The sequence below is a fragment of the Aquila chrysaetos genome, chromosome 22, assembly GCF_900496995.4.
Source record: "Aquila chrysaetos chrysaetos chromosome 22, bAquChr1.4, whole genome shotgun sequence".
Lineage (NCBI taxonomy): Eukaryota > Metazoa > Chordata > Aves > Accipitriformes > Accipitridae > Aquila > Aquila chrysaetos.
Window position 1 is genome coordinate 5,006,146 of NC_044025.1, and position 17,069 is coordinate 5,023,214.

Consider the following 17,069-nt stretch of genomic DNA (forward strand, 5'->3'; position numbering starts at 1 on the left):
TAGTGCCATGTGTGACCTATTCAGACATCAGCTATGTATGTGATTTAATTTTTGTGAGTTGACTTTACATGTGGCTTTTATTTATCAGTGTATACCTAAAATCTTCCAACCAAGCACATAGCTCATTTTTATGTATCAGGCAACTGAGGCAAAGGGTGAATTATATTTTCATGTTTATGGAAAATAATGGTGGTGCAAGTAGAAATTCCATCTGTGAGTCCTGTTTGAACTTCCCAACATGCATGTGCAAATGCAAATAGCAAATAAATATAGATATTGAGAGGTGGCTGTGTTGATGTATATATGTATACACCCTTCTAAGAGGTTTTCTTCACTTTCTGAAATTGTTGTACATACTTGTTTTGGCTAACTGTCCACAAAAGACTTTGGTTTGTATCACTGGCTAAATAAGGTAATCAAGTAGTAGCAATTACATAACAGAGAGGTTCATTTTGCACCATATAAACTGCCACAGTGGGACATTCATGTTGTCATCATGACGTTAGCAGGAATCCAAAGGTAGAGCTTTTCAGCCCTGCAGAAGTACACTGATACTCGTGTTCACTTCCACTGCTGAAGCCACAGTAAGGTAGTGCATGTGCAGACTGTGATGCACAGCTGATGAAATGACATGGCTGATAGCTGTAAGAGCTTACTTTCAGGTTTACTTCTGAAGTTGACAGTATTTCCTTCTTCATCTTATCCAGTAAATTTATAATAGACTGTGTTTGAGTACTGAGAAATTGCATACACAAACCCATAATTTTGTATACCCATTGATCCCAATACTTAGCTATGTGTTTCTTGTCCGATTTTTGGCAGCATCAAATTTTCCAGAGGATCTGGAATGAATACTATATATTTTACTATAAGACATGATGCACTAAGGCTTACAGCTCTTATCAGCCTGGTGTGTGAACATGTGTGACTTGACTGACACAGATCTCTGGCAACAGATTTCGCATGCAGATTCCAGATTTCCAAAACTTTGCTTTTACTGACATGACTCACTTTGCTCACAGATTTGGAAAGGAAGGGTAATTTTGCTCTGTTGGTGCAGTTCGCTGCCATGGGTATGTCAGCCCCAAGCTGGCTCCAGATCAGTAGTGTATCCATCTGGTGCAGCACTATGCTGAAATACCAGCTACGATCCTACTAACAAAGTGGTCATGTTCTGTCCTGTCTGTTCTGCAGTGCAGCAGTAACACAAACACGCTGCTGCCAGCGTCAGAGCCTGCTCACGCACCTCTCCTGAGTGTGCCTGCGCATAGCCGTGTTACCCTGCAACCTTCTGGCTTTGCCAGTATGCCTGTGTGTCTTCCTGTGTACCAGAAAAACAGTCTTAATAGGGTATAATCTAATTTAGCTTTAACCTGCTGATGTTGTAGATGATGGTTTTGCCAAAGGATTTCTAGCCAGAATTGTAAAAAAGTTTTTAAATTGGCAGGTGACCAAGAGGGCTAGTTAACTTCTGTAAAACTCTTCAAGATCTTTTGATTAAATGTCCTATGTATATACATAACATTGGAACAACTAAATAGTTCAGGGAAGGGTAGTGTGCCTTTAGGTTGCTTCAGCAGGTATTTTCTTCAACACATAAACAAATGTACAAAAGCACTATCTTCTACCAACGTGACCCTGTGGAGTGCTGTGCCCTTGTATAAAGCAGAGGTCGCTCCATGCCGTAGTGCTGTGGACACCACATGTTTCAAATAGGCAGCTGCTACCAGCAGCAGGACTGGCCACGCTGGGAAATGGAGTCATCGCCGGTCCCATCAAATCTTGTGACAAACTGGGCTACTGTATTTGCAGATTTGGTGCACTTGGAGCACGGCACTTATGCCCTGTTGGAGTGCTTTCCATTTCCTGTGCCATCTTGATAATCTTTATAGCTTCTAATTTGCTAGAGAGTCATTGATATAATTAGGAGCTACATAAATGGGAGCAGCAGACTCAGCTGATGATAATCGAGTCAGTTCATTTTTCATAAGAAGTACTAAGGGGGTCCCTACCAGCAGCTGAGATCATTTTCTCTTTAAGCTCTGCTTTGATAGAGCAGCAGAAATCCTTACATGCCTGGGTCATGACATGTTTTATTACAGTCCGTTCCACTACCCATATATTTTTTCATAAGGAAACCAAAGAAAGGGTACCCATCCATCTGTATGTTTTCAAAAGGGCAATTTGAGCTGTCTGTCCATGTAAGCTGGCTGTGTTAACAAGCCCGTGAGAGTCAACAGCTCTCTTTTTGTGTGAGAGTGAGCGCTTTAAGCGCAAAGATTTCCTATTGCAGTATGCGAGCTTGATGTTCCTCCACTCAAGTTGCACCAGGTTTTCAAGCAAGTGGCGGCTTAACCAAAAAGTCGGGGTCCGTTCCAGTTGTCGATAAAAACTCATCTCCTGTACTCCTTGGTACTCAGACATGGTAAATAGTAACCTTCATCCATTCTTGTGCAGCTGTTGGTTGCTTTGCCCTGACAGTATCTTTCATGATATGTCACAAATTGTCTGAGGTATGGGTCAGCGTGTCTTACTGTTTGCAGCCTGGCAGATTTGTTAAGAAGAGTTTTAGCAGCCTGTTTCTGTAAATAGTGTGTTGGTAAAGAACTGTAAATAACTGACCAATCTGTTATTCTCTTTTGTCTCTTTTTTTTTTTCTCCTAACAGTACTCTCAACAATAACAACATCACCCGCATTCCTGTTACCAGTTTCAATCACATGCCAAAGATCAGGACTCTGTGAGTAACGTATTCGAATATAATAATAATAATAATAATAATAATAGTGATGATGATGACGGTGTCAGCCATCTCTTTGGATATTTGTCGCCTTGTGGTAGTCTTATTTCAGGCTCTTCCCAAGGTGAACAATTCACCCTGCTCCCCTGAGGAAGACGGTCACCGAACAGGGCTGACCCTGCGAGGGCCGTGGCGTGCAGGGCCGGGCTGCGCCTGTCCCGCAGGGACCCCCTCGGCGGGGGCAGCCTCGGGCCCATCCGTGGGGATGGGGACAGCTGAGGACCGGCCGGGACACGGGTGGGGACCAGCTCCAGCGGGGCCCACGGCCGGGCAGGGTGGTCTGGGGCAGGGCTTGGCATGGCCGGGGCAGGGCCTGAGAGCCCCCGGCCGGGCCGTGCGGGGCTCCTGGGCCCTGGCGGGGCTGGGGGAGCCCGGGGAGCCCCCGGTGAGGCCGAGCAGGGTTGTGAAGGCGGCTGGTGCCCTCGGGGCCCTGGATTTACCCCGGGTTAGGGAAGAGTCAGGATTTTGAATTTAGCCGGAAGAGAAACTAGCATTTTTTTCCCCATGGGAAAATCCGTAATGTGAAAAGTGTTCCAAGCTGGAGCATCATCAAAATTATGAAAACTGCTCAGATGGATCAAGTTATTTAACTTTTTTAATGTCCTGTGTTGAAATCCTATTTCTTCTTTTCAAATTCAGAATACTAATTTCTGAAACAAGAAATTTTTTAAAGAACTTGAAAAAAGCTTCTTTTCCAGATACTTTCTGAAACAAAATGTCACTGATTCTGATGCATTTTTTATAAAAGCTTCTTTTACATCAAATTCTGTTTTCTGTAGCTGGGCACCATTCCACTGGAAAAGCTCTGATCGGCTTTAGTAGACCGAAATACAAAGACCGTGAAATTAGACTGTGTGCATTTGTATAATTTAGCCATGCCTACCAAAAACATTTTCTTTAAATAAATTATTCCTTTAAATTCCTTTAGGATATACACACAACTTCAGGAAAAGTCATGTTTAAACAAAGTCTCTCTGTTTTTCCTCCAAAATCTCAAACTCAACCAAAATGTATTTAGTCCTAAAAGCAAAGAAAGGGAAATAGTAGCTAACCTGAAAATTGTCTATGGCACTGAAAAGATAAAATGCTTCAAGGACGCTCCATATTTATGTGTAAATTCATATTAAATAAGTTAACAAAACTGAAGAAAAATGGCTCTCACTCACGTCAATCTATATAAGATAACCTCTGATTTAAATTTACATTCTTCATTAAATGGTGACATTCATAGATCTTAATGGAAGTAATTAAATTGAAATTAGATGTTTGTCTTTTAGAAAAGAATGGATAAAGAAGATAAAGGTATAGGGTTAAGGTTTCTGGAGTTTTGCCTTTTCTCATTCAGTCACAGTGGTCCAGAAAATTTGCCTGGCTTCTTCAGATTAGTCAGTCTCGTCTGTTACCAGAGCTCAATGCCTTCTGTCATTTTTCTTTTAGTTTAATTTTGGAGATGGCTTTGTATATAGCTCCCTGGAGACTTACACTGACTAATCCCCCTCTGCTGTAATTAAGGAAAAAAAAAAAAAAAGAAAAAAAAAAAAAGGGAAGGAAGTCATAAATAGGATTTATAAAGGGAAGCTTTTATATTGAATTCTGAGAGCCACATTTTATAGAACATGAATGCTGACCCACTCTAAAAGGATTTGCTGGAAATTTAATTTAGGGTTTATGGTTAAAAGGGCACCTTTGCAAACTTGCATTCTTATTCATTCATCTCATGTTCTGTAAAGGTAGTTTCATCAATATCAGGTGGCATGTTTCAGTCTCCAAAGACTGCCAAATAACACACAGTACCCTTCTTAGCTGTTCAATATAGGAATTGAAAAATCCTACATAGACAGGTGGAAATACAGTAAAATAGTTTAGTTTTCTATGTTTCCTTCCATCTGTTTCAACAGAGGCAGAAAAGTCATCAAAACAGTAATTAATATAAGATAAATACAGGAATCAAATAGCATTTCATAATTTCTTCTGCTGCTCCTTCATATTAAAAATTCTTCCTCTATCCCCAAGTCATCTTAGCACTTTTCACAATTAATACTTTATTAATTATAATTATTAACAAAACAAGTTTGCATAGCTACATATTACTCAATATTTTCTGAATATCTTTATTCAGAATTTAGGCTAATACTGTTTTGATTTAACCAAGTTTTGTGTAAAGGGATAGTAATACCCTAACAACTAACATACACCTGAGCACGTGTAAAACTGATTAGTTTTTGTTCACCTATGTAAAATATTTCTGTAAAGATATTATTTGGGGGGAAATGTTAATATTCTCTCTAGTTTCCTGAGCTTTATTTCACTTGATAACCTGTTCCTCCTGCGTTAATATACAACCTCAATGAACAGTTTGCTCAAAAGGAGAAAGCTGTCTGAAGCATAATGGCTGAATAAGATCTGCTATTTATTTAATCTCTTGGTTGTTGATGCAAATTCAGTTCAAATGGAGAGTGAATGATGTTCATTACAGTTTGGTGACTCTACTGTTTTCTTAAAAAATGATCATCAGTTTGTACACCTTCTCGAATAGCTTCACACTTAGACATGCTTTTTTTCAGAAGCTCTTGCAGGGAATCCCTGGTCTGAAAATTACTTTAAGTAGGGACAAGCCCTTTTTTCCATCCAGCTGAGGCCTAGTGTGGTGTGGATAGTGTTTTTCCTATGTGTCTCTTTTTACACACTAGTAAGATCCATTACCAGGACATTTGGGGCTGCTTGTGCTGCAGGTGCATCTGCTGTGATAGCTTTGTGGATAAATAGCTTTATCTTCATGAGCCTCAAAACAATCTGCTCATTTAAGAACAGAGAAGGAAAAATAAAGGGGATATTCAACTTGAACATGACCTCTCAGGGGAATAAAGAAAAAAAAGGAGAGAAAATTGCTAGTAAGATTTGGAGCACTTGAAGAATTCTTTTAAAAAATCAGCTCTTCTGTGCTAACCTTTTTTATTTAACTGTCTTTTCCATTGCTAAGTTTCATTGATCTGTTAGCCTTGATTGGAAGTGACAGGAATTAGTTTTTATTGATCTGCTTTCCTTTGCTTGAAACAGCTTTATTTATGTTAGAACATGTCCCCCATACCTATTTGCTTAATGGTAAGTGTCCTGTTGTCTCTGCAGGTGTGAGTGACTGCTGAGATAGGTAATTGCATAATTTCTTTTAATTTTTTTATTTAAGGGTAAACTGAAAATGTACCAAATCACTTCAGTGCTTTTCATGTTCACAGGGAATTGGTGTATTATGCTTCTGAAGTACTGTGAAAGGTCTTTTTGTGGCTGTATTCGTTAATATAATTATCAAAAATATATTCTAACAAGCTGATAAGCTTGATAGGCTCTCTAAATGGTGTCCTCTCAAAAGCAAACTGTAGAATATCTACGCAAAAAACTTTAACGAGGTAGGGCTCTGCTGAGGCAGGTGAGCTGGCAAAGAGGTGACAGTTTGCACTACTAAAATGGGAAAACCCAGAAACCAGCTATACAAATTTAGTGAGGAAAAAAAACAACTCAGAGAACTGGAAAGCTACCCCTTTTTGTGAAATTGCGGTTTTATTACTTCCGCCTACCTGCATCCATACAGGGGATGCAGGGCATGACATGGGATGAGCTCTGTTTCAGTTCCTGAAGGAAGATGATTCTAAGCATCATTGTTGACTGCTGTGGTGGTGGGAAGGGATAAGACTTGGAGGATTTAAACGCAATGCTTACTCTCTAAGTTAGAACAAAGTCTTACTTAGGATGATTTCTGGCTAGATGATATTTGTTCCCTTTTCTTTGCAAATATATTTTTTTGTTCTTTCAATCAACAAAAAGTGTTCCAGGCAGATTAATGGTTCATAATAAGAAAACATTTTACTAGAAATCTAACTTACTGTAGTGTCAATTAAATAGCTTCATAATCCCTATACACAAGGTCTTCTAGCCATCCTTCTAAAACAATTAAATTTTACAGTGCTCGCAGGAGACTAGCATCTTCCATCTCCACAGGATAAACTCTCAGTTCCAGATTTGTAGTCTTTTACTGTGACTGCCCACCCCAGACATACAAATCTGGGGACTGTCAGCCGGGGCGCCACTGCTGACCTGCACTGCCGCTGCGCAATATGAAGATCTCACAGACAGTTAATTTCTTTGGTGGATGGACAGGGCTAAATCCTGTGCACACCAGTTGTGTGGGTTTTTTTAAATGTAATGCCTGTAATATTAGTGAATAATGCTTTGTCTAACCATTTCTGACAGGACTTTCAATCTGTTTTATGATTTCAGCTTTGGTATAACACTGCAAATGTATGACTCATTACAAGGAATGAAATAATTAATGTCCTGGGCTTTTGTTTTGACCTAAAGTTTGGTAGCTATTAAAATTACCAGATTTGCTCCCTGAACGCATCGTCATTTTGCAGACTTCCCCCCACAATGTGACAATGCTTCTGCAAGTCTCTAGTGCCAGGCATGAAGCAGGCTGAGAAGGGAGCTGTGTGGCTAGATCTTCCATTACAAAGAATGGCCCCTGCATTGCTGTGTGGCATGACCCTGTCGTGGTCGCCACCTTCATCATTACTTGAAAATTCCTGTCTAGAACCTGCATACTTGCATTAAATTGCCACAGTAAAGAGCATTGATGAATTTGTTCAGGCAATACAGGAACATACAAGGTATCAATAGCCTCTGGTGTGTGGGTTTTCTCTCTCTCTCACTTACTCTCTGTCCCTCCTTCCTTCCCACAAAGGAGAGAGAAGAGGGAAGAATCACCTATCATCCTGTTTTTCAGCCTGGTCCTCATGTTTATACAAGCCATCCTTTGAATTCACTCAAAGATATCACATTCACACAGTTATTTCTGATACGAAATCACAGGCAAAGTAATTACTTGGAGGAATCTTAAATTCTTCATGTTCTTTTCTCTAGAATGGCCAGCTCATGATTACCTGTAGGCAGGTAGTTATTTAACTTCATTCTTCCAAGACATTATAAATAATAGCACTAATTTATATGCAGGCACATATATTATATGGCAATGTAGACGATCAAGACCTGACTCAGCTGTAACCGATAACCTGCAGTGATCCTACTTACACTGTAGTGAAGAGCCAGACAGACTTGTACTTGATTGCTCTGGTTTGTGTCTTCTGTTTAAAAAACTACTAACAACTTTAGGGTTGTTCTGTCTTTTGTAGGCGGCTTCACTCCAACTTCCTGCACTGCGACTGCCACCTGGCTTGGCTGTCTGACTGGCTGCGGCAGAGGCGCACTATCGGGCAGTTCACCTTCTGTTTGGCACCTGTAAACCTGCGCGGTTTTCTTGTGGCGGAGGTTCAGAAGAAGGACTTTGTCTGCTCTGGTAATGATGCCAGTTACTCATTTGTCTAACAGCTGATGGTTTTATATTGATATTCACATAAAAACAGTGAGTGGAAAATTACTATGTTGTGTTTGAATGCCATTCTGTAGCAGTCCTATTTGTTTCTGTCATTACTAAACTGTATGGGAGTAGATCAAACTATTAATTTTTTCAGCTTTATAAGAATTATTGGATTCCAGTTAACATTTCAGTTCTCAAATTATTTTTTCTACTTTAGCATTGCCAATGATATCAACATAAGAAATCAATTAAGTGTGGATAATTCTGTATTTCTCAAGGGAAGAGCTCTACAGCTGACTGGAATACAAAAGAAAGGAAATAGAAAATGCTAATCTGAGTCTGTTGATAAATGATTGGACTATAGAACACGAGGAGCAGATTTTATCCCAGGGACTGAAACAGGATTCGTAAGGAGCCAATGCACTTTGCTGTTCTACAAGTTTCCACACTGATAAATGAGGCTGATGATACATGGCCAACTCACAAACCATGTGTATATATGTTGGGCCTATTCATCAAGTCTCTGGAACTACACTTGGCTCTTTTGTGATAGAAACACATTTTCTTAAAAGAAGAAAAAGAAAGAAAGAAAAGAGAGAGAGAAAAAAATAGAAAAAATAGAAAAAGAAATGTCTGAATTTGGCTGAAAGGAAGAGATCTGGCAGAGGAGATGCATGGCAGTGTGTATGCTGTGGAAAAAAAAAAGAAAGATACAAGACACAAGTTTGGAGAGAGCTTTGCAAGCCAAATGGTAACACAGGGAGCTTGTTATGAAGCCAATGTGAGTCCTAATCTTGATAGACTGAGTCTTGTATTGTGTTCTTTATCTCTCACAGCTTGTGAGCCCTAAAGCTTTATTCTCTTTCTTTGTACATGAGTTGACTGATGGAAATACAGTGCAAGTGCTTGTGCTAGAAATGTTTTTAGGAATGCCTTTTTTCTATAGTTTCTTTTACATGTGACAAAGAAAGAGAGAAATGGTTGTACTTAGAGAAGAAGCGTTTGATCCCCTTAGCTGTATCATGGATGGTAAATTAATGCCCAGCCCTAGAGGTATGCAGGAAGTGTTATGGACACACGGAAAATGAAGTTGTGCACCAGTGCCTTTTGTGACATGATTTTCAAGAGTGCTGAGCAGCTTCTATGCAGTTGTGGAGATTTGATGATGCCCAGAATATCTGATAAATTACATCAAAAGTTTAACTAAAAGAAAAGTTTAGAAATCTAACAGTCTTGGGAGAGGAAGGATAAAAGAAATGGATAAATTATTTAAACTATTAGCAGAATCTAATTTTACCAAAGAGGTAACTACAGAATTTTTTCTTTTTATGAAATGAAGTTTCAGATGGGGTGTGAGTTCAGCTATTTGGATTTATGATATAGTGAAGTGAAGGAAGAAGAGTTGTTTAAATCAGGAGAAGAGATAATAATTGCTGAATGAGGAATGTGACGTGGACAGAACTCATCTAAACGGAATTTTCTGTGCAGACTATGACTTCCAAAAGAGAAAAGGTTTTTAACAGTTGCCTGTTGGACCAAGAACATATAAGAGAACTCTCAAGATTGGCCTGCTTTTTTTTTTAGACATAAGTTAATAAAAATTAAAGGAAAGAAGCTTCCAGTGAGAGAGTCCATCAGCTGTATCCCCTAATCCTCATTTGGGAAATGAAATATACTGAAAAAGAAATGCATTTGAAGTGCTCATTTTAGTGGAGGATTTAGCAGAGAACTCAACTTAGTACGTGCTAGTTCGACAAAAACCTACATGGACAGCTAGTTTAAAGAGGATATAAATCTTCCCTGCTCCTTATTACAGTTCTTATTCCTGATTTTACAGCATAATTTGTTGGTGTTTGACTATGAAGTCAAACTAGGACAGCAGGTGAATAGTGAACTGAACTGGTCCCTCTGCAATGGAATTTTATACAATTTAAGCTTATATGAATCACTGTAACTAGCCTCAAGCTGGCAGTGAAAGCCACCTTTGCATCATAGTTATGAAGAGCTGAAATACAATGTAGTGAACTACCCTGTTTAAGTATAGGCTCAGCATTTCAAGCACTTGTGTTTTTATGGCAGTGGGAATATCATCACAGCAAAAGAAAACTCAGCTTTTCCTCCACTGTAAAATGGACTTCAGCAGAGCATTCCAGTTCAAAGCTTGTGCTGTTGCATGCTTCAAAGCAGAAAGAGTAGAATCAAATAATTTGGGGAAAGAAGAAAAGCATCCTTGAAAACTTCTGGTTATTCTTTGAACCCTATGCAAAATTATTTTTTTAAAATAATTTTATGACAAATGTTCCTTTGGAAACAAGTTTTGCATGCTACATACCAAGGAATAGCATAAGTTGGAAAAGAAAAAGTGAAACACTGATAGAGATGTGCCATAACTGGAACCCAAATTGCTTGATTCCTTCTGGACACTCTGCTACCAGTCCTATAACATGATGTTTAGAAGCATTAGGTGCAAAGTCTCTCAAGATAATGTTGCTGAAGTCAGAGTTCTATGCAGATTATATCTGTGTAAACTGAGTCATACCTGTGTAAACTGAGAGTCAGACTTTCAAAAAATGTTGTTCAGCTTCTGCACATAAATCATAAAAATGATAATTCAAATGGCACTTGTAGGCAAATTGTGAGCAGAAGAAAAGCTTTTCCAGGTTTCACTTGTTCATGCCCATGAGCATTTGGCTCAGAACTGTAGGTAAATGTGTAGGATCAAATAGTGTGCAGTTGCCTGGAGATAGGTTTGCAAATATGTCTCATTGGATTTGTGTTACTGAGGAGGCAGAGGAAAGGTCATTAACAGAAATGAGCAGGGTTGGGACTAGATGGCCCCTCACCATCAGGGGAGAGCGCTGAGTACTGCTGGCAGTCCTGTCACCCACCAGAGCCTTCTGGCTGGCTGCTTCAGCAAACTGTCCCCTTCTCATAGCAGAGTCTCTCCTCCAGAGCCACCCCTGACAGAGCAGCCTTCCTGGGCCTTTGCCTTAAAGCCATCTGTTCCCAAAGAAATCTCCAAACAGACTCTTCCTCCTGCACAGCCGTTTATTGAGCTCTGGGATGCGTTTGGTGAGGTAGTCTCCTACAAAACAGTATGTTGTAGAAGGGGAAATTGTGTGGCACCAGAGGATGAGTGCCCCTGTTAATGTGCTGCACATAGATAGCATGATGTCTTTCTCCTCTCTCTCCACCATAACCTTGCAATTCACTGCCACATTGCCGGGACAAGAGAAAACAGTACGCTAAGCAAAGACTTAATGTCAGTTGAAATACTACCTGCACTCTGATCCTTGAGAACTGTTTATTTTTATATTCCCTTAGCTAACAAAGAAGCATCTGTGGGTGCTGGCTTATGCTCAGTACCTCCTAGAGCCTTCCAGTCTTTGCTTGGATCAAACCCAGCTTCCTTCCCATGTTCAGACATTTCACTTTTGAACTGGCTTCTCTTTCTCTAACTCTGTCCCCCCACCCCTCATCCTCCTCTGACCTCCTTAGGATAGTAATTTTATTTCATTTTCCTCTCATATAAGTTTTATTATGGTCCTTTGATTTTTCTTCTACCTGCTCTTTAGTTACTGAAGTTGAAATTACTCTACATATTGATCAGTTATGTCAAGTCATAATGTGTTTTCTCACCTGCATTAGTGTGGCTGTAAAGCTTTGCAAACTGCAGCACTGGGTTCATGAAGTTATACCATCAGCAACACCTTGGTCTTTTCAATGCTCTGTGCAGAACCCACTGAGTGACCCCATTTGGATTTTTTTACAATAATGAATCATTCTGGGTTTTTTAAGTATATACATGAGAAAATAAATATGCATCTGAACAGCATATCTAAGAATAAAGCAGATGCATTCAGGAGCACTGTATCTCATACTGTGGTGTGTAGCATACTTCAGCCACTGCTGTCCTCAGCTAGCTGCTGTCAGAACAGCTCAAATGTCATCAGTTCTCAACTGGTTGCTTGCAGAGGAGACTATCTGGTAGATAAGCAGGCAGAGACTGTGGGTTGATTTCAGTGGGTGGTGGGAGGAAGTTGATTTTTCTCTTGTACTGTTGCTGCCAATTCTGAGGCAGTATGTTAGTCCTTGGTGTTGACTCTGAAGGTGCAGGTTGACACAGATTTGTTACAGTTTTGGCCAGTAGCTTGAGGTATTTTACAGTGGACAGCATTTACAATGGTGTATGAAGATTGGATGAGATTCCTTAGCATAGACCAGAGATTGATATTTCTAACAGTTAATGGATTCATGCTTTTCTTATGTATGAAGCACCAGATTCTAAAATCTTGACATTAATTTGGAGCTGATTTGTCCTCTATGTCTTGTGATATGAAATTTAGCAAAGCATAAGTGTAACAGATGTGATTTTTAAGTACTTTCTTAAGATAGTTTTCTTTAATAATGAAACAAGCATTGTAGAGAAGGAAGTTGGATCCATATATCATTCTCTTTTTCATTAGAAACCGTTTTCTCAGATTCCTGATCCTTAGTTCCCATTTGAAGGGTCTATAAGAACCTAAAGAAAATCAAGATGCATAATTTGGATTAAATATGTTAAAATTTAGTCTGAAATTGATGCAAGAGAGAAATCATTACCAGACCCAGTTGTCTAGTGATTTCTGGCTAAATAAACTGATACTGATTTTAAGAAAATAGTGGATTGATCCCAATCTCGGTTGAAGACCTAGAGTTTCTGATCCATACAGTGAGACTGCAGCTGAGGTGTAATAAAGAGGAAAATATGTTAGCTTCCCGCTGCTTAATGCAGACTGGAAGCCCTAATGAGGAAGCAGATTTATTTGTTTAGTTGAGGTCAAATGGTCTTAAAACATAGCTGTTACTCTCTGGCCCAGACCACAAAACTCAGTAGATTGTCTTGCTCCTTTTTTCTCCTAATAACTTCCTAGCATATTGTTGAGGAGACAACCAACAATGAGTAACTAATAAAACAGCACTCCTCAGGCTTAGTATCTTAATGAGAACATTCAGAAGATGCCAAAGGAAAAGTGTGTGGGGAGAGGAACTCCCCCCCATCTGCTCCTTTAAGAGACTCTGTGCAATAGTATATCTGCATAACTAGCAGCAGGTCTGCTGCTTTCAACATGGGATGTGAAGGTACTGCTAGCATGGAAGATTGGTGCTCCCTGGAAACTCAAGAGGGACAAGGACTATTTGCTAATGATGCAAATTTTGCTAGTGCCGGGCAGTAGCAATTGCTCCTGACAGTACAGAGCGGTTTCTCTCCATGCAGTCCATCCCTGTTCATGCAGAGAAGGGCTGCTAATGGCCCTCAGTTTTAATGGTCACAAGAAGCTGGATAAACAAAGTGGGAGGAGGCGGCCTTTTTCTCTGTGTGTGTGTGTGTGTGAATCGTCACTTTCTGCTGTGCAGGATATCCTCATTGTACAGCTGGTTTATTGCTTTTAGAAGTGAGCTTAATCATTTCTTCTAACTTTGACTTCTTTCCAAAAGAGTAACCTGTGAGTCATATTTGAGAAATAACATCTTTTTTCTCACTGTTAAGTTGGTTCATGCTTTTTGTTACCATCAACAGACCCAGTAAGTGCTCTTACAATGGAGTCTATTCAGGACTTTCAGTGTTGTATGACTTTAAAACCTTTTGGTAAAAATTGTGTTTTAAATTTGGCCTTAGAAAATTTTTGTGGAACTCCTATAGTATTTTTACCTCCTGTTGTAATTTGCTACCACAAACTAACATTGACGTCTAGTCTGAATAAACATTTCAATACTGAGCATTTGTTAGTTGCTTCTCAAATGAAATCCTATAGGAGGTGTAGAGAGATACTAATTGCTATTTATCACTTTGCTTTCTGTTTCCATTAAGTTACTTATTACAAATTTAAATTTACTCTAGCACTAGCAGTTATGTTGTTTCATACTGTAAGAATTTATTTCTTGAATTGCTTCGTATGTAAGGTGCCACATACGGTGTTTTTTTATTTGGGAGACCATCTTGCAAATCTGAGGGATAAATATGTATTTATTAAGGCACTTAATATTTCTTTGAAGACCAAAGCTGAAAATTGGCTTTAAATTACAGTATATTTAGTTTTACTGTTCAAAAATGATGTCTTACCTTCTCAGTATAATTACCTTTTTTCTGGAATTCTCTTTTCTCCAAAGCAGTATGTGTAGCTCCTTAATGCTTATTTAATGGTGGCAGGTTGGGATATAATTATTCAGACATTGAGCTTTTGAACCGTTGCTGTAAGAATAATAACATGATTAGTTTTTACGTTAATGTCCAAAACCAGTGGCTTGTTTTATTACTAGTATGTTGGTAGTATTTTGGTATACAATGGCAATGCATCATGGTGGTCTGTCCTGCCACAGATCAGTAGCCTTGTTCCGAACTAGTTCACAGAGAGCAGTGATGTTAAATATGAAGGAACAGGGTTGACTCTGAGTATGTGGCCAAACCTTTGTATGAAATCTGTAGACTTTTTCTGTTTGATACCTGTATGTGATTAGCAACACATTTGTGGGTACTCAAGCATAGAGCTGCTTATAAAAAGACTGCAGAATTCCATAGGTGGCAAATACAAAGTTGCATACAGTCAATATCAGGTTCATGTGAATTTCTGTTTTATTGACCGTGAAATTTAGTGATGTTACATAGTTGCATTAAAACCGTGGTGGGTTGACCATGGCCAGCTCCAGATGCCCACCCAGCTGCTCTCACTCCCCCTCCTCAACAGGACTGGGGAGAGAACAAGATCTGCTCCAGCACCTCCTCCCCCCCTTACTCTCTGACTTTGCTGCTGGCAGCGCTGTTTCTCACACTTTTTTCCTCACTCCTTAGTGCCTGGCACCGTTTTGCACTCTCTCAAATGCACTTTCACAGAGGCACTACCAGCTCCTCCGAGGGGCTCAGCCGCGTCCTGCGGCGGGGCCGCTGTGGAGCTGGCGGGAACCGGCCGGAACCGGCGGGAACCGGCCGTGCCCGGCACGAGGCAGCCCCGGCCTCTCCTCACAGAGGCCCCTGCAGGCTCCCTGCCAGCGCCGGGGCACTGACACCCCGTACCAATACTGAAGGGATTTCCTGGCTCATTGAATTAATTCCTTGTAATCGCAGACGAACGTGTTTAGGTCAGAAGATCCGTAAGAATGTTATTCTGTAGGTTTCATATACGAGAAAGAGCTTGAATAGATCAGAGGTCACTTGCAAAAGACCAAAGGCAGTAACCTCAGCCTGTCCCAGGAGGAAGGCAAGAAAAGTCGCCATTTCCCTGCGTTCCTTAGCGAGTCCCAAATGCCAAAGAATTTGGTCCAAGAAACTCTGAGGTGGCTCTGGGAAGGGGATGATGCCTCGCTCTTCAGTCCCTGCCCACTTATCTGGAAAAAACTGTCTCCTCGCTCCAGATCTGGCCATTGGGTGAGCTTGTGACCAGGCTGGACCCCTCAGGTGTCATTGTCAGGACAAATGTCACATTCTGCCCAACATCCTCTGAATACCTGTGTCAATCTGTAATGCTTCTGACTGAAGTGAGTCCCGTCGTCCTCCTCTTCCCGCAGAGAGCAGCTTTTGTGCTGAGGCAGGGAAAGTCCTGTGTTAGCTGTGGCGGGACGTGGGGGCGTGGGCGGGCAGAAGCGAGGACAAACGTGTAATCCAACAACATCAAGTCATGTTTAAAACTCCTTTTCAAATACCAGCAAATCAAACCCCAGGGACTCAAAGCATAATCTTAAACTATTCCTATCCCTTCCATAACTTTGTGAAACTTCATCGTGAAACAGTTCAGGTTCTTTAATGGATAACCTGTTTAGAAGGCCATTCCAGAACTATACTCCCTTCATAGGCTTACAATTGATCATGACCATTATCTATCATTTACCCTTGTACAGGTGGTATCCTTTCACTTAAATAATTTATCTTCCTCTTCATTTTTATGCTTGAATATATTTATAAGTTCAGTGTATTATTTCTGGACCTATTTTTAAATGTCACTTCGTATGCACCTTCCAGACTGCCGATACAAATTGTGAAATTGCCGTTAATGAGATTACTGTACATAGATGTCATTTGAACTGCAGAAACACTACATCTTTTAAGACTTTCTAGTAGCATTATTTTTTTAGTCTTTAGCCTGTTTTAGAAGAGCAAATAGTATACAAACCCAGAGAACCAAATACATGCTAGCAGCCTTCCTTATGGTATAATAGTCAGAAATTTAAGTTCTGGCTGCTTTTAGGAGAAAATGCCTCTGTTGACAGGGCTGGAGAAAGACCTTCAAAGAAAGGCTCAGAGTGGGTACAGGGCATAGGAGACATTCAAACGCTGACTTTTCAATCCCTCCTATGGAAGACTTAGATGGAATAAATTTACCTGAGAGAAAAACAACTTTGTCAAAATTTTGAGAGGACTCAAGTTGTCTCACAGATTCTGTTTTATTAATCCTTCAGAAGAACAAATCTACCTATTAAACCTCAGTTATTAAAGGTGAGCCTGCTTCTTTGTTCTACTTTCTTCCATTTTGTTTAGAAGTAATCCATACAATTTTGTGCTATTATTGTTAATTAAATAATTGCAATATTAGTGCTTTTAGGATAAGACAATGTGAAGTAAGGTCGGATTTTCGATGGTGTTACTTTACTGATATGTTTTGAAACATGCAAAGTAGGTTTTTGTAGAATAAAGTTCATTATGTCGGACCTTCCTTTCACTGCAATTAGATATTTCCTTTTTTATTCCTCCATATTTGTTTGTAAACCAATTGGTGTTGACTTTGCCTACAGAACAGTTGTGTTCATGTGCCATGAATTGTTAACAGATAAATTTACTGTTTGGGAATGTTCAGCAAAACAGTGAACTTGAATCAAATAATGAATATTCATGACTAGCAAATTTTTGCATACCATGAACTTGATGGTATTA

The 17,069-nt window shown here is 39.8% G+C and overlaps 1 protein-coding gene across 1 annotated transcript in view; it reads left to right on the forward strand.

The window, feature by feature from the left end:
• Positions 1–17,069, forward strand: part of SLIT3 (slit guidance ligand 3) — a 536,791-nt gene that overhangs the window by 321,465 nt on the left and 198,257 nt on the right. The window contains 2 exon segments of the mRNA XM_029998071.2: positions 2,668–2,739; positions 7,983–8,146. Of these exon segments, the coding sequence (XP_029853931.1) occupies positions 2,668–2,739; positions 7,983–8,146 (236 nt within the window).